The 18,853-nt window shown below is 35.8% G+C and overlaps 1 protein-coding gene across 6 annotated transcripts in view; it reads right to left on the reverse strand.

Annotated features, from left to right (window-relative positions):
* Positions 1–18,853, reverse strand: part of LOC134542258 (sodium/hydrogen exchanger 10-like) — a 75,220-nt gene that overhangs the window by 2,123 nt on the left and 54,244 nt on the right. For 5 of the 6 annotated variants that reach the window (XM_063386371.1, XM_063386372.1, XM_063386370.1 and 2 more), the window contains 7 exons: positions 16,868–17,069; positions 16,666–16,779; positions 11,010–11,173; positions 5,901–6,032; positions 4,906–5,085; positions 2,206–2,340; positions 1,202–1,393 (listed from right to left, as the gene is read on the reverse strand). In XM_063386371.1, coding sequence (XP_063242441.1) covers positions 1,202–1,393; positions 2,206–2,340; positions 4,906–5,085; positions 5,901–6,032; positions 11,010–11,173; positions 16,666–16,779; positions 16,868–17,069 — 1,119 coding nt within the window. The remainder of the gene's footprint in view (positions 1–1,201; positions 1,394–2,205; positions 2,341–4,905; positions 5,086–5,900; positions 6,033–11,009; positions 11,174–16,665; positions 16,780–16,867; positions 17,070–18,853) is intronic. The other variant, XM_063386373.1, reaches the window with a different exon arrangement.

Below are 18,853 nucleotides of genomic sequence, written 5' to 3' on the forward strand. Positions count from 1 at the left end.
AACAGAAAAAAACATTTTGACACGAGAGTATTTAATAGAGAAACATTTTTGAAAATTCACTTTATCACTTTGTTGTCATTCAATGGACAAGTGGATCTCAAAATCATTTCAGATATTTATACAATGCTCTTAGCCGTATAGAGTAAATTTTTAATTAATTGTCTTATCATGCAATTTGCTTGAAAAAACTTTATAGAAGTTACAGCATAAATTTTGTTACAGTAAACATAGTAACTGAAACTCTGAATTTTGGGAATATCATAATTGAAAGAAATTTAATAGGTTCCCATTTACATGCACAAGAAGATTGTGTACACATTATGGTGGTGAAACTAGCTATGCTCGTCCCGATGATAGACCGACAGATCAAACAAAGACACAGCTCTGAAACTAGATCAGCGAGCTAAGAGGTTTCGGGTACTTGTCTTCATCAGGAAAGAATTTCTCTGGGTGTACCTAGTTTGTCGTTAAAATACTCAGGACGAGCAGCAACAATTTACCCAGGTTATTTAGGTGGCTAGTACAACCCAAAGACACCGGGTTAAATCGCTTGTAATTTATGACTGTCTCGTGGTTAGTTTCCACCAAGTTGTCATGTTCTTGAGGGAGATTATTTTCCCACTCCCTGCCCAGAGAAGTTAAGGGTCCCGCCTCGTCAGGGGTGTAAGTGTGTTAGTGAGGCGGGATGATAATCGCGACGCTCGATGGTGTTTCTAGCGGGTTATAGCCTCTAAGCGCAAGGCTCTAAATTGACACGCAGGCTTCTCGTCGTCACAGGATAACTGTTAAATTTTAGCAGTGACCGTAACATTATATGGCTGAGAAATGAAGATAAAGGTGTAATGCAAGTCCCTTAAGTGCTTTCAAGAATCTGTACCGGTTGTTTTACGCCTAAAAATTATCTGAATACACGCGTTTTGGCCATTTTAACTCTTCTAGAAATACAGTTTAAAAACTTGATCCAAAATTAAAGTACTTTTCGGGCCTCAGCGAACTCTTAAATGCTTTTCGTAAGCAGACCCCTGCTCGGATATATCGAGTAGTTTTGAAATCGCGTTGTTTTTCCTGAAGCTCTGCGCACCGTTTGTGTGCCCGGGTAGGCGGGGCCCTTAAGCATGCCTGGTGGGGCACCTAGACATTTCACTTTCTTCCTTTTATGATGGTTGGCAGCACTGCTTGCTACCAGACGAGGGCTCCGTACCGCGGGGGTGACCAGGGTGATGTGCGGGAGGCAGGACGGGCCGAAGTACTGGTTGCCCTCCTTGTCGCGCACCTGGCCCTCCAACAGCACCACTTCCTTGACGACGCCCGTCACCACCAGGGTCTTGGTGCCACGCAGCGTCACCACCAGCGCCCGGGACACCAGCCGGGTCATCTCGTCCAGCATCTTGTCCTGGTAACGCACAGTCACTCGTGGGCAGGGGCGCAACAACTAAATTTCCAAAAGAAGGGGGGGGGGGGCAATATACCTTGTTATAAAGAATCATCGATCCCCCCTATTGAAGCGGGGGGGGGGGGGGGACCGGGGGTCCTCCCCCGGGAAAATTTGTATTTCAAGGTGGAAAATGGTGCTATTTAAGCAGTTTTGTTATCTAAAAATTGATTACACAGCAATTACTTTGCCCCCCGTTTGCCCCCACTTTGAGGTTTCATTCAGAGGGGGGGCAAAATACCCTTGCACCCCCCCCCTCTCCCCCCTGTTGTTGCACCCCTGCTCGTGGGGCGTGTTCGCCTGGAGCTACTTGTCCGTCTGTGGCACTGTGGCAAGGGAGCAACCGACAGCGATGCCACATCGCCTCTTAGGCACTTGACAGCGAACAAGCGTGCAACTTTCGTGAACCACATTATTGATCTCTTCACCTTGGAAGAGCATTGGCTTCTCTCTGATTGGTCGACAATTCTTGTCATTTAATCGAGTGAACCATATTTTGCTTTAAATATTGATATTTAAAGAGATAAAAATGAAAAAAAAAAATAATAATATTTTTACATAAATGGTGAAAACCATTATTTGCAATAACACACATAAAATAAATACTGGAAGTATTTTCAATACTTGCAGCGCGTAAAACATTATTGAGAACTGATATGTTTTAATGACAGGATTTGGTCCGTAGTCAGATCATGTATACAACTTAAGTAAATGCACCTAAAGCATATTTAAAAAATTTATAATGACTATAGTTAGGCTTGTTGCGACCTCACCTGGTAGATTGACACTTTCGACAACAAATGCGGGATGAAACGAGCTGTCACAGACTTCCACATGAGAGACTTCACCCTCGTACCTTTGAATTTCTTGATCGCATCGTTCAGCACATAAGTGGATATACATAGGACCTGTAAAACCGTTGTAACAGAACTAGTGCTTAATATTTCTCAGTAAAATTGTAGAAATAATGAGGGCTTTGCACCTCTTGAATATCTGAAAGTAGTAAAGACTACTGCTACTTCGTCTGTTTTTAGGAACGAATTACTATATTTCTTCCATAAAAATTAATTATGATATTATCAGAATATCAGCATTTAACAACACAATGTATCATGCAGAATCAACACTGATGCAGATGTGTAATCTTGAGTGGCTAATATAAATCTGTATCATTTTTTTTTTTAATTTTTTTTTTTTTTAATAATTTGAATGTTTCTGGCTGTAGAGCTGTCATTATTATTAATGTATATTTTACTTTATTTATTGTAACTTCGCTTTTATTTCATTTAATTTTTCCTTTCATTATATTAATTAATATTCTGAATGACTTAGTAAGTCAGAAGGGTGAAGAGAAAAACACCAGAGCTATTGCTGCCCTACACATGAACAGAAATACCAACATAAAAAAAAAAATTACGAATATAGAAGGGGCGGTCGACAGACCACGCCTTAGAAACTTCCTTTTTACATCTAAATTTCTTGATTGAATCAGCCTTATTATATGTAGGCTAACAAAAGTTTTATTTTCACACAACTGATTTAAGCTCATTCGAGATGCTGTTCATATGTCGGCGGGGCTCTATTTTGAGAATGTTACAGCTTTAGTAATAAGACTTTAATTTGCCTTAACTAAATATACCAGGTTGTGATGCCAACATTTTGGATCATTTTATCACAAGAGAAAAAAATTATGCAGAATGGAATTTGTATAGTAGAATATTTTGTTACTACTAGGTATTTAATTACCATGATCCTTCAAAACATCTCATTTATAATACTGCCACAAGATTCTGCCTCATTCAACACTTTGTAACCAAGGACAGTATCCTCTGATGTCACTGTGTCACGTGACACAAGGGAAGAAGGGAGGGACTGCAGGACACAATGCAGTCGCAAGGAAGCATTTAAAATTGTCCCGTTCAAGAGTTTAAATGATGGTACAATATTGTTCTGTCCCTCCTTGTAAGCCATTATAAAACTGTTTCGGCTTCAACAATATGTAGGCTACTTTAGAATGAAATTAAAAATTTTTTTTAGTTTTTTTAGGACGATTTCATTGTAAAAGGTATACAGGTTTTCTAGGTTTATTTACTGGCATTTAATTATGCAGCTATGTGCTATGTGCATTGCTTTAATGAATAGAATGTAATGAGGGATTTCAAAACTATTAGTTTTTTCCTCTTCACAAAAGTAAATAAATATTGCATTTCCATTTTCTTTTCTTTTCCATGGATAGCAATAGATTTTCACAAACACATCCTTACCAGATGTCACTTTCCAAATATTTTTAAAATACAAAGAAACATGAAATATATGTTTGTTTTTTTTTAAGCCTCTTGCTACCCAAGTCCTCGACAAAGCTAAATTCATACACAACTTCAAATTAATTCAAATTAATAAAAATTGTTTTCCACAACAAATCTTTGACATAGCTTATTCCATTATCAGTGACTGTTTTTTTACATTTTAGTCCCACAGTTGACAGTGGCGCCTCAACCAGCCACTACTTGAACTGCTTGGCTCCGCTCAATTTCAAGTCATCCATCCCGCTTGTTAGCGCTCTAGCTACCCTTCAAGTTGTTATTGGCCTGTGGCCCACCACGGAACTGGCGGGGAAGTCCTTGTGAGGCAGGGTTGACGTGGAGGGGCGAGGCAGGAGAGTGGAAGGGGTGGTAGGGGCAGTAGGGGCTGTTCACTCCCCTCCAGGATAAGGAGAGGGGTGAGGTGGGAGCGGCCAATGGGGTGGGGAATGAGGGGGAGAGGGGTGGGAAGGCCTGTGTGACTCCTTCGATACAGAAGTGCCCACCGCACTGCGTGTCGAGATGTATATCTGCGTTTAACCCGAAATCACCAAAATTCAGGTAATAATTCAAAAATTTTTAATATTTATGGCATTAGGAAATCTAAACATTTTAGTCGCACTTTTAAATTTACGAGCACATTAGATATATCTTACAAATGACATTACCTTAAATGCTCATGTTTCAAGTTCTTAGTTACATATTGTATTAAAAATGATTTATTGTTATTTTATATTGTTTTATAACAGATATTTATATTTTCACTCTTATCATGATTTACAAATTTAAATAGTATTTTTGACACACAGTTTTTTTTTAAAACACTTATGAGTTATGAATCAAGTTAACAAATGCACTGTCTTGTGTAGTATCAAGAAATTACATATCATAGAATTATGTAAAAAATATTTGCTTTCCAGGTCTTTTAAGGCATTATTTAATAGTTTCTGCCTTCTATTTGTCAGAAAGATATAGTGTGATAACTTCATTCAGTAACATAAAAAGTTACAAAAAATCTCTGGATAAAATTTGACCAACGGAAATATCCAAATATATTTGCAGTGCCAACACAAACTGTTGTGACTTGAGATTAAAAACATTTAAAATATTTTAACAAGGCAAATGTAACCACACAAATACAATCTCACTCTCGACAGAAAATACAATTTTCACCTGGAGTGGGGTGTTGCACGTCACTGTCGAGTTGTACTGCCGGCCGGTGAGGTAACCCAGCTCCCCGATCACGCCTGCCAACGTCACCATCTCCACAAAATCATCGTATTTGCGCACATTCTTCCAGTCAAAGTTTGTGAGGTAGTCGACTATGGGCAGCCGTCCGGGTTGCACTTCAGACTAAAACCGATCGCATCTTCTTAAATTAGGGTGCAACTCAACAAATTCAATAAATACTTCTGTGCAGCTCATGCATGAAAACTGATACTACTGTAAGGAAAAGATTTGTCACCGTGCTTAATATTTTAAATTAAATTGCAAAAGCATCACACACTGATAGCAGTTATGTGTGACAGAGATTTTTTTAAAGTTAGAGACTGTATACAATATAAGAGTAACTATATCGATTTGGCCATGGCTACTCAGAACACCTAAAGTGATGCACATCGGGTGAGATCATGCAGAGGTACACACATTCTGTAACCTTTTTCGGAATGTCCTGGGTAAAAACCACAACTCGACCATCTTATTTAGAGTCAGTTGATGAGACAGATCCTTCTTGAAGGACCAGGACTGATTCTTCCTCATTTCTCTTGATTTATGTTGCTATCTTTCTGTAATGAACTTGCTATCAGAAAGTCGTGAATCCACATAAATTTGCATTTACATGGCAAAACACTCTTTAAAACATACTTAATTTAAAACTTTTAACAATTTGGTAAAGTGATCACAAATAATAAATTTTTCATTGACCGTTTTTCAACTCTGAATTAATGTACACCTCCAAATTATTTTAACGACAGACAGGTGAAGGTTATTCTGACTTAGATATTATCCTCAAATCACCAGTACATTTTATTTAAAACAGTTTCATTAACAGACTGATACAGTAACAAACATTCGAGTAAATAAAAAAAAAATACATTACAAATAAGAATTCCTATGTGTACAAAAAAAAGCTGTTACTTATAACTTATAGCTAAACACCAACTTACGTCTCGGTGATAGTCTTCGAGTCTGAAGTGTACATCAAAAGCGCCGGATATCACAATATAGATTTTAAGTGGTATCTGACTTGGAACATAAATTTGCTCTCCTTGTTTGAACTTGAGCACAATTCCACGATCCTTAAACATAATAAACTTTATTATAACAAGGCATCCTCAGTCGCACCACTTCTGAAGTCCATAGAATTGATAATAGTTTTAAGTATGATGATGATGATTTTCCTTACAGCATCCCTTAAAGTATTAGTGTAGGAATTTTCACATGCTAATCCTTTCACTTAAAATGTCTTTATACAGCCTCTTCTAGAATAAACATAATCTATATGCATTCCTACACGCGTGAGACTTAGAAACTTGGAATCAGTTTCTTTTTTTTTTCATTAGTGATGAACATTATCAGGAACATTTCGAAAATCAATTTTTATATTACATTTGTCACTAATAAATTGGGGGTGGGGGTGGTTGTATCCTCTTTTTCTGAAGTGTAAGCAAAAGAGTGGTGGGGATCATTAAAATGAAAATGATAATAAATGTAGTAAGGCTATGTTACAGTTCCCTTTGAAAGAGCACACTCCCGCATCTTCGTCCACACTTGATGTCACAGAGTGACTCAGATCGAAGGAGAGAATGTGAAAGAGAGGGCGCATGCACTCGTTCACTCGCTGCACACTGCAATCTAGTTTTTTTTTTTCAAAACATAAACAAATTTAATGTTATAACGAAGTCTAGGTTGATGGATAAATAACTATATAGTTAATATACAATATTTTAAAAAATATCCACTTGTCAATTTTAATGTGAAATGTATAACTGACAGCCTGAAATGGCTTTTGGTTATAGATTGTTCTATTACTTCGCAATGTAATCGTATGGGATTTGATACATATTTCATAGTGTAAATACTGAGTGTAGTTGTGAAACAGTTCTGGCTGTATTAAGATAAAGTATGTGGTTTTTACACGTGTATCTTACAGAGAGCATATTAGAGGTACACATCTCCCTTATTTCTAGAGCGAGCCATAGTGTGCCAGGGAAAAAGTGAGGAGCACCCTCTTGTATCGGGACACGGTCTGAGATTACAATAACTAACAATTTACCAACACAATTAAATATGGATGGATGAAAGACAAAGTGGTATGTCAATTTTTTTTTTTCAGAATTGAGCTAAGTTAATATCTGGATTCTACATGGGCAAATGCATTTACTAGCAAAATTGACTATGTCGTAGTTCGACACGTAGCAGCAGTTCACTGTGATTGATTGCTCTCAGCTGTTTATTCAAAAGGCACACTGGTCTAAAGGTGGGCATCCATATGCTGCAAACAACCGTAACATATCCCCGTTGTGTAGCCAAAATGTGCACGTGTGGACGGGACCCGTTGCAGCGTTGTGTGTCGAAACTTGACACGAAGATACGCAACGGGCTGGATCCGTCACTTGTTGGTCTTTCGCCGGCACACCAAAGGAAGTGTCAGCTTGACGAAAGAACCAGTGTGGACGAGTGACCTATAATTTTTCTTCATTTTACTGCTCAATGAAGATTAAACACAGAAAAAATTTGAATTCTGTCGGATGCAAAGTAGCTTGGCTTCTGGGTTGTAGCCGTGTCCTTGGCGAATAGTTCACCGACGTTTCGGTCGACATTGCAGTCGCCATCATCAGGGAGCAGTTACCTACTGAGGTTCTTACCAGTAGTCCTGCCTTTATATACTCTCGCCTGAGGGGAAGGTGCTTCCTGATTGGCCAATCAGAGCCTTCCTTTCTTCTGGTTGGCTGGGCTGTTTTGCCAATCAGGGGCGATCTGTCTGATGTTAGCTGTGGAGCCATGTTTTGAGGATTTCTAAAGAGTGGGTTCCATATTTTGCTTAATTTATAGCTATCTTCTCTATTAATGTTTGCTGGGTGTTTTAATATTTCTATTGATTCTCGACTGTATCTTTTCTTGAATTGTCGGATGTTGGATATGGTGTGGAATTGGTCGAAATAAATCAATGCTGTGTCTGGTTTCCATAGAGTGTTCTGCTCTGCATTCTCATAAAGTTTGTGTAGAACCTATTCACTAACTGAAACTTCAAATCAACCAACAAAATTGAACCACCGTACTTGTAAATACTTTTGACATCCACCAATGAAGTGACTTTCTCTTCTTTCTTCTTTTAAGCGAGAGGTATATAAAAATGTTAATCTGCGTTCATGGCCACTGATGAGCTGCCCTTCTGGTGCATCTACGGGATGTAACATTTGTTTTTGATGCAGATACACTGTAACGGATGATTGGCACGGTGGGAATTCCAACATCTTTGCACTGTGTCATGTCACAAAGTGATACGTAACGATGCCACGCATAGGATAACATGCCACATATGGACACCCACCTTTTGAATTAGACCAGTTTGCCTGAAACTGTCTTGTTCATTAGTGAGGTTTGACGGGTTACAATATTAACCATTGTTACACATATGTTCTAAACTGTGTAATTTGTTTATTGAAATGGAAAGTTTTATTGATGATTCTAATATTATTGAGCCAAGTATACTGGCATATTCAGGGATACTTCTGATGATAGATTCAGTTCAAGTGAGAAAATAAGTAATGTACTGACGGTTACAGTTTTTAAGTTAAATTTATCTCTTTTCATTAGTTAATAATAACTGAGACATAAATTTCAATTAAAAGCTGTTATTTAAACTGATAATAAACTAAAAATTAACTATTAGCCGAGAGTTTTGTAACTATGTTTAGGTTTTTTTAAAAATTGATTGAAGGCATTATCAGACACAAAAAGTCTCTGGTGTTCCTGCTGAAGAAATAGATGGACCTACAGAGATATCACAGAAAATGACAAGAAAAAGTCGAAAACAAGAAAGCAGCGACAAGCTATAAAAAGGAAAAGGAATAACGGAATGTCATTCAATACTAAAAATGGTAAAGTAATATTAAAAAAAAAAATGATTTGTTGTGTGAAGAAACATGCAAAAACCAGATTGAGGATTATAAAAACCAGATTATAAAAATTTGATGAGAGATTTTTTATGATGCGCTCGCACCATGCAACAATATTTCCACAGGATTAATAAAAGGCTACATACAAATAAAAAATTATATATGTGATTTTAAATCTTATACTTCAGTGATTGATATTGAATACTGGTCCATATCATTAAAAAAGTTTTATTTATAGAAAAGAGGTCATGTTTCTGTATAATTTATTTTCATTATAAATTATTACATATTTGTTAATTAAATATTTAAATTAATAAATTACAACAAACATTTGGCATATTTATTAATTTTCATCAATAGCCAAAATACATGTTGATTATTTTATTAAATTAAATAATAAATTTTATACATGTGTTTATATAAATATTTAATACTGAGGATTTTTTTAAAGTTTTTAATTTAATTGATATTATACTTTACCAACCATAATTATAATATCAATCTAGTCCTTTTATTATTTTTATTATATTTATTATTTGCATGCAAAAGTTAGTTTTTTGTGTGACAATGCACTTAATACAGCTAGAAACTGTAAGCACGTGGACATGTATAGTGACTTGTGCACTTGGCAAAACAGAGATTGGAACTTCTTTCTTGCAATGCAAAGGTTAACGCAAATTGACACTGTAATTGACGTCACTGATCTGAAATATAAGGTGAGTGGACATCAGTTATTACCAAATGACACAGACTTTTCTGTAATAAAGTCATATGCACATAATTTCTCACCCCCCCCCCCCCCAGCCACATTAATTGACAGGAGCTATATTAAAAAGTAGAAACAAAAAACATTATAACGTTACAAAAATGCAAAACATTTGTGTGATGATATAACAAGAACTTCAGTCAATGAAAATAGTGGTACATTGAAGTGACTTAAAACCCAGTGGATTACATTCCTATTCTATCAGGACCCCATGAACGACGATGTCCATTTTGAATCAGTTTCTCTGATATTGTCCCAACAAAATAAAAACCAAAATGGCGTACAAGTGCCTGTTGGTTTGATCCAGCAAAAACAGCTTTACTTACAATGCACCACCACCATTTAAAAGAGAGAGAAGAAAGGATATGTTTGAATTACTAGATTTCATACCACCGATTCTCCACAAGTTTTATCATGGCCGAAGAACTTGTGAGATCGGTGAGAACATTGGCCCCTTGGAAGATGTACTGATACTGAAGAAGATAATGATGCTTAGTATTTTGCCAGTTGTACATTCTTTGTAAACCTTGTATTAGTATGATATTTTGTTACAATTGTGTCATTTCACGTTATATTTTTATGTAAATAAATAATTTGCTTTCCTCATCGCATAGTAAAACAATAGTTCGAGCCTACGTGTCCCAAGTCATTGTTTACAAGAAAGATATATAAGTCAGACTTAGACCACTTTAAGGCAATTGATTTTAATAGGGCAGATCTTGAACAACTAAATATACTTGTAAAACTAAGAGGTTTAAACATTCTTTTTTTGTTCCAGAATTAAGTATTAAATCTCAACTGGGGTATCAAAATTTAAAGAAAAAGTTTAGTAAAACAATAAAACAAAACAAAACACTCATCAATATAAAATAATTTTGTAGTATCATTCACAAAACACCATTTTTCTCAAAAGTTTTTTTTTTACTTAGGCCACTTTTCCATTCCCACCCATATAAATGTTTACATGAATAAGGTAAATAGTGTTTCAGGGATGTAAGTTCTAAAACTACGTGGGCCGACTTATTGTTTGAACAAATGAATTACAAGTTTTACTCTTGTCCAGTATCACTGGGTTCAGTATTTAATGCCCTGCATTTGGCCAAGAGTCCTTAAAATCAATCTTATAAACTGAGAAGGAAATGTAAAATGATACTATATAAACAAGTGTTTCAAAATTGGAAAATTCATCAAAGAATTCGAGAAATTATACTTTCCTTGATGCTTGATCATTATTTTTGTGTATCTTAGTTACCAAAGGCAGCCCACAATTTTAAAATGACTAAACCATTTTGCAATTTGAATTGAAGGAAAAAATGAAAATTAGTCTCATATACTGTTGCCTGATTTGTACTTCAAAAACAAAAATACTCATGACCAGTCACACTCACTTCTATGAAGTCCGCAAATTCTTTATTAAAAGCAAGCCAAGGAATAGAAGTAAGTATAGAAGATACGGTGTTTGTGTTATCCCACGTCATGGTATTGCTAGTTTCTCTGAGCTTCGTTTCAATTTGGTTGACTAGCGTCATGTATTCTTGAGTGTCGATGTGACCTGCAAAACAATGTCACTTCCAACCAAAGCACTCCAATAAATAATTAGTTTTTCTTACTCCATTTCCAGTTTTCTTGCCTTTATTTACTGTTTTCTGAGAGTGCTCTAGACAATCTGTGTTTGGCAGACATAACTGAATACTACAGTAGAATAAAGTAAAAGTAGGCTTATTAATATTGCTATAAATGTTCTAAAAAAATTATAAGCCAAAAAAATACAAAGCAACAATGTGTAACTTATACATAGTGAAAACCAAGGTTGGTGAAAGCTTCTATAGAATGTAGTTAGTGGAGTAAGTTGGGTTTCAGTGGTGAAAGAAAATATTACGTGTCTGTGCAATGATTAGTTCTATGCTGAAATCTAAAAATTATGATGACTGTGGGACTATGAGAGTTTCACTTCACTGTTAATCATTGCTACCAAAATTGTCTTGAGAAAAACTCTGAAAATATATTTAAAAAAGGGCAATACTATGTACACATGACATATGGTTACTTCCTCAAACACATACAGGAATATTCTATATACATGCACTGCAAGAAGCAAACATAATCCGTAATTATAATAATTACAATTTTTTTTAACTCTTTACTCTACCCTACACTTTCAAAACACTCTAACAAAATAATTTTTCAAAGATGTGATGAAAATTACACGAACACAGCAAATATCAGTATCACTCTAATTTCAGTCTCAATAATGTGTTTACTGCCACAAAAAGAAGAAATACTGGTAAATATGTATTGTACGGATTAGCGCCAAAAAAAATCGTACAAAAATGAAATAACTTTAATTATATGCTATCTTACGTCCTCTTTTCAGAACCGCCTGCGGAGATAAAAAATTCCAATTACTTTTGGAGATATGGAATTTTTTAATATTCATTTTTTGGCGATTTTTTTTAAAAAAAAAATTTAAAAATCCGAAAATACCTTTATTCTGTGCTCTTTAACTTCCTCTTTTCAGTAAACCCGGCGGAGATCAGAAATTCCAAATACTTTAGGAGATATGGAATTTTTTAATTTTCATGCTGTGCACTGATGCGTCCCTTCAGCGGGAAGCCTACGATTCACACGTCCTTCTGGACATACCCGAATACTCACGTTGGCAAGCCTTCTTTTCTTAAAATTAGCAAGAAGTAATTAAAAATACTTTAAAACATTGTGGATGGTTGGTTATATTAGGTAAGTATAGCTTCATTAAAAAAACTGTAAAATCATTTTATGGTTGCTTAGCCAATAACTTTTTAATGTGTAGCTATCCAGCGCTAGGAAACCGTTTACATGATTTCACAGTATTTTTAATGTAGCTATCCTAACCAAATCAACCATCCACAATGTTTTCAAGTATTTATAATGTAGCTAACATAACCTAATTGACCATTAGTTTTCATGAGTTGCATATTTATTTACAATAAACAAAAAAAAAACCGAAGATGCACGATCGGGCGTTTGCCTCTCGTCTGTTGAAAGAAGGCTTGCCAACGTGAGTATTCGGGTATGTCCAGAAGGATGAGTGAATCGTAGGCTTCCCGCGTTCCCATTGTTGCTTGTTTACAAGTATGATTTTTTTTTTTTTCGCGACGTAGTTGAACGACTACATCACGTAAAAAGAAAATTACGTGAGTTCCTACTGTTCATCCTTTTTCCCGGTTTGTTAGGTCAGGTCAGCTACATTATAAATACTTTAAAACCAAACAACCATTAAAATTAATTTTTATTATTTTTAATGTCCGTTCAGTTTCAAAGTATTTATACTGTAGCTGACCTGACCTAATCTACCTTTGTCCCGTTTTGTTAGGTCAGGTCAGTTACATTATAAATACTTAAAACTATACAAGTAAAATTAATTGATATTATTTTTAATTTCCGTTTATTTTGAAGTATTTATCATGTAACTAACCTTACCTAATGGAAAATTTCTGTTATTTATGCATTCACGCACACACAGCAAAATATAAAATGGCGTCTGTTGAATGATTACATAGGGCTTGTATTGCAAAATAAGAACGGCGATATCTCCAAAAGTAATTGGAATTTTTAATCTCCGCAGGCGGGTTTGAAAAGAGGACGTAAAAGAGCATTTAATGAAAGTTATTTCATATTTGTACGATTTTTTTTGGCGCTAATCCGTACAATACATATTTACCGAAATACTTAATCATATATTTGAACAATGTAAGTCAAAACACATAAAATATGTTTTAGCATTGACTTGCTGTCTGCAACACATTCTATATTTGGATCACTGAGTAAACATATGCTTTTCAAAGATCAATGCCAAATTATGTCAGGCAAATAAATGTTGAAAATTAGCCAAACTGATCAAAATCTATTTATACCTAGTTAATCACCAGCTCTAAATACATCATAATTACTGGATTAATATTCGTTTAATGAAATCAATTTGATGTTCGTCTGTGTCGCTATTAAAGTTTGCCTAGGCCTATGCAAACCAAAATGGCATTTTGAGCATACCATACGTCAAACACTAAAAAAAACTAAATTAAGTCCTACATCAGTACTGACAGAAATACTGATAGTCCTAGGTACCACTTCCAAATGTTCCTAGCTTAATAGTGGCAAAAATAACTCTAGATCTCTTAAATAATTTTTTTTTTTTCACACTTGCCAATGATGCTAGCAAGACACAGTGAATCACAATAAAATAATCTTAATCACGCACACAATAGAGAAAATGGCTTGGTGTACTTAGCATCGCAGATGAATTAAACAAAAACAAGGATCACCTTAAAATGGAGAAATAGGAACAGAAAGAATTCATTTGGGTTTCAACAGTTTTTAAAGCTTTATATTCCAAATTTGGCTTCGTTAAAGCATAGTATAGATATATAATTTAGCGAGTGCCAGAAGTTAATTGTGAATGTCTGCTGCAAATATGTGATACAGTGAAGTTATTGGTGTTTAGTATTGAATTTCATTTTTAGGAAAACAGCTATAAATAATGCTATCAAATGACATTGTGTGTTTGTCTCTGAAAAACTCTTAATGTGTTATCTCTGCTTTAGCGAAGACATAAAGCAAAACAAATTTTAATAGCATAACTGTTCAACCAATATGGCTTCCTTGTGCTCCTATCTCTCCCGTTCAGATTCAATGTGCTGTTTAAACTGTAGTCTCGCACATCAGTACCTAAAAACAAACAAAAAAAAAATCCACAGAATTTTTAAAGATTACAACAAATTTACAGCTATCTTTAAGTGTCACAATCATGACTTAAAGTAACTTTAAAATAGTAAAAAATTGTCTACAATACAAAATAATATAGTTACAAAAAATTTTTTCACCACACAAACCGTTTTAAAAACCTTAGGACTGATAAAATATGTTTGAAACATATTTCAAATGAAACATGTCCAAAAATAACCAAATTATTAAGAGCCGGTCTTACCACCTCCAGTTAAATCCAAAAGCTAGCCATCCTTCAGTTGGCTAACATCCGATTAAAGAACGAGTGGTGTTTCACGACTCGTATTTAGCCGTAGGTTGGCTAACCAAGTCCTGACGAAGCGTGTGGTGTAATATTAGATTGTGGTAATAAAAAGAACTATAATTTGGTTGTTTTTGCTTTTTAAGTGTTGTAAGACATAGGCTGTATCCGAATACTACCCTAATGGATCCCTTAGCTAAGGGATCCACTAAAAGTGCATCGTAGTGGACGCGGCCATCTTTGTGTTGAATCCGAATTCTCACAAGGGATGCCGATGCATCCCTTCACGCATCCACTAATTCGAGATTTTAAGGGATGCGACACTCGCATCCACTAACGCGTCCCTACATCCATTAGCTTCGGAATCGGGTTTTATTTTGTTTGTGTATAATATTACTTCAGATTTTCAGCATAATATTTGTTAAAAACATTATAAGCGAAAGTGATAACTTAAACAGAGACAAATGAAGACGTTAATAAATATAATAAAAATAAGAATTTAAACTTAAAGGATAATTCAAAACTCATAAGTATTTTTAAAGTTTACAATTTATAAAATGTATTTTATTTGGATCGCTAACATGTATAACATACACATTACATTATTTTTTAATTGGTAGGTATTTATTATTTACGTTTTGCTGAATATTCGTAGATATCCCTACACAAAATGGCTGCGTGAACATTAGTACGACTGACAGTCAACAGGTGGTGCTAGTAGTAAAAGTATTCGGATACTATCCATCCATTAGAAATGCGTCCTCTACATTGTGGCTGCATTTGCTAAGGGATGTAGGGATGTGTGTGCTAAGGACGCATCCCTATGTATTCGGATACAGCCACACTCTCCGGTAGTCTGAATAATTTCTGATAGTCACCCGTTGGTTTAAATTTTGAGTATGATATTATGAATCGTGATCGTAAATATGACGGCTGCAACAAAAACAAAATTATTTACCGATACTTTTGTATTTAAAAGCATGACTTCTTGTAAGTTATGTTTTGTTAATTTAAGAATATGCAAACGGATATGTCTCTACACAAAAATTATAGAGTAGAAGAAAATGGTTTCTGCTATAGAAAAACTATTATTTTCTTGTTTTATTGTTTACTTAATAACCCATTAATTTCACTGGTGTGGGTTTTATTGAGGTACTGTTTATATTTCAATGATATTTTCCACACCTGTTACTTGAGTAGCATGAAGATAGTATATGTTTGTAAGATAGGAAAAAGGAAAGAGATAACCTTTATTTTAACATTTAACTGTAATCGGTTGAAACTGACACAGGAGGTTTGAAGTGAGTTTAAATCCCGGAAAATGTATTCCTTATTACAAATAAATGTGCATATATATACCTACCTCAATTTCTGGTATGGTACCAAATTAAATTACAAGCTATTTATCACGAACACACGCAATTTTGTTATGTTGTAGTGAGACTCGTTTTACCAACTTTAATGCAGTAAATTACATATGTTCTGAAGCTATTACATGTAAGTTTATATATAACGTCTATTTCTTTTCGGATTAATTAAAGATAAATAAAATATACGACTCGGCAATAGTCCTTCCTACAATATCTCATCACGTAATTTCTAACCGAGCTTCGATGAAAGGGACGAAGAAGCATTTTGTGTGCAGTATTAAATTAGTACATCAAATCCTGCATTAAACTCCGTTGGAATTTCCCAAAATAGTCATCAGCACTATCACTGTCGAGATCTAGCCTAGCCTGATATCTCGCCATTTCACCTATTGTTTGATGCTCATTAGCTCCACGTTTACACCTAGCCACCAGTTCATCCACAGAAAACTTTAACAGAAAGATTATCTCGGAGTCAGACATTAACTGTGGGTCATGAGACAAAAATAAGAGATATCACAGAAGGTCATAAAACCGGCCCCAAGTGCTGTGGACTTAAATTCTTTTATAATTAATTCAACAACATTATTTATATTATTTGACTAAATAAAATACGAATTATATTTAAGTCATACGTAATCTGAGGATGTAGGCCTACATCTCTAATTTACATACCCTCTATTTCCTTGAGATTCTTTAAATACTCTTTTAAATATATCAGCGTTCCCTGAATGGCTAGGGTAGTCTTCACGTCAATCTCAACACCAGGAGTCTTTGTTTGAATAGAGGCTGAAAATAAATACACAGTTAATGAAAACTGTCCAACCAGACCATATTTACCAACCCCCATGGAAACACGTCTACAAATTTATCTTACCCAGCAACCTCATCATGTCAAAACGGACACTGTCAGATTCAGCCCACAGCTCTTTGCGCAGTTCTTCGTAGATGACGATGAAGTCCAACAACACGAGAATCTGTTCTTCTATCCACAGAAAATTATGGCAAACTTCAAATGCTTCACACATAAATATCTGCATTCTCGAGTACAATATTCCTGACACTATTGGAATTAATACCTGTAAATATTAAATTAATTAATTTTATTATCAGTCATATTTTGTAGCCTCAGGCCGGAATCACAATAGCCCTTCTCCTCCGTCCGTCGGTCACATGACCTGCAGCCAATCTGAGGGCTCAGAAAATTTCATCCGTCGGCCCGTAAGAAGTTTGAGGCCAAACCCATCTGGTCCCAAATCTCCACTGCAAGCATCACTATTTAGGTTCAGATACACAAGGTAAACTTGCTTGCCGAAATGGGGCATAACCAGCATATTTGAAAAATCAAAAAGGAAAGATAACCAAAATGTTGAACACTTTGAAGGTGGCAGAACATCAACAAGACAAGTAAATAAAATTCATTGATACTTTTATTCTGATTAATCATACAATCTCTGGACAAAATTCTCAGATAGAAAAATGTGCTCCATAACCAGTCATATAAATAGCTCTTAATATAAATGAATAACAAAAATAGATATATATCTCCTTGATTCAGATACAAGAAAAGATGTCCCAAAATTAACTATCACATTTTATAATACTAGAATATTTACTTTATTACATAACCTTCCTGAGGATATTATTCGAAACAAGTTTCCTGAAAAAAGCATTAAGTACATGGCAAATTAACTAACTGCCTAAATCCCGAGCTTAGACTCTAATTTTCTCCCCCTTATCCCCCCCCATACACCATTTTTCTCCCCCTATCCCCCCCCCCCGGGAATTAGTCTGAGAAGAAGCAGAAAATCAGAGATTATTATAGAATGTTTTAGAAAGGTATTCTTTGTAGTCCAAACTATCAATACACAAGTGTGTCTTCCAGTGGTATTCTTCTTTTTACTAAGATCTCAGTTGGTACCCCTGATTTTGAAGCTGTTTTGGAAGGAACCGCTGATTTTTGGTTGGAGTTTGCATGCACCCAGCAGTAGCCTGTCTATGACATGTGATGTCACAAGATGTAATGTCCACATGGTAACGACAGGTAAGGTTATGTGTTTTCTCAAATGGCCTTAATGTTTTTCAATGTATAATTTAAACATGAAACGGACGGGTGGATTATAATATAATATAATATAATATAATATAAGTACCTGGGAGTGATCCTGCAGAGCGACTTGGGGTGGGGAAAGCAGGTCAAGAAGGTGGTGAAGAAGGGCAGGAGGGGGTTGGGGCTGCTTAGCAGGACACTGAAAGGGACAGGTAGGAAAGTTAAGGAAAAGGCATATGCGACATTGGTAAGGCCAGTGTTGGAATATGCCGCGGCGGTGTGGAACCCCTATGTGGAGAAAGAAATTGAGGAGTTGGAGAGGGTGCAGCGCAAGGCAGCAAGATGGGTGACAAATATGTGGAGGAGAAGGGAAGGCGAAGGCAGGATGGGGGAAACACACAGACCATTGGTGATGATGAAGGGCTGGGGTGGGACACGCTGCAAAAAAGGAGGAAAGTAGAAAGGCTAGTGAGAATGCATAAAGTAATTAGGGGGGGGGGGGGGGGGGGGGAAAGCTGGAAGCTAGGTTGAACAGAGGGCTGTATCAAGGAAGGAGGGATCATGAGTGGAAGATTCAGAGGGAATGGAGACGGACAGAGAGAGGAAGGCAGGTATTCCTTGTGAGGACGGGGTGAGAGTGGAACGTGATTGAGGGGAGGACACCAGATGTGGGAGGAGGGAAGGACTTAGGAAGGAGGCTCCAGAGGGGAGAGGAATAAGGGTAGTTGGGGGGTGGGAACGCCTTCCCACCGGGCAGATGCCCAATTGAAGGTGTATTTGTATTATTATTATTATTATTATTATTATTATTAT

The sequence above is a fragment of the Bacillus rossius genome (genome assembly GCF_032445375.1).
Source record: "Bacillus rossius redtenbacheri isolate Brsri chromosome 4 unlocalized genomic scaffold, Brsri_v3 Brsri_v3_scf4_2, whole genome shotgun sequence".
Classification (NCBI taxonomy): domain Eukaryota; kingdom Metazoa; phylum Arthropoda; class Insecta; order Phasmatodea; family Bacillidae; genus Bacillus; species Bacillus rossius.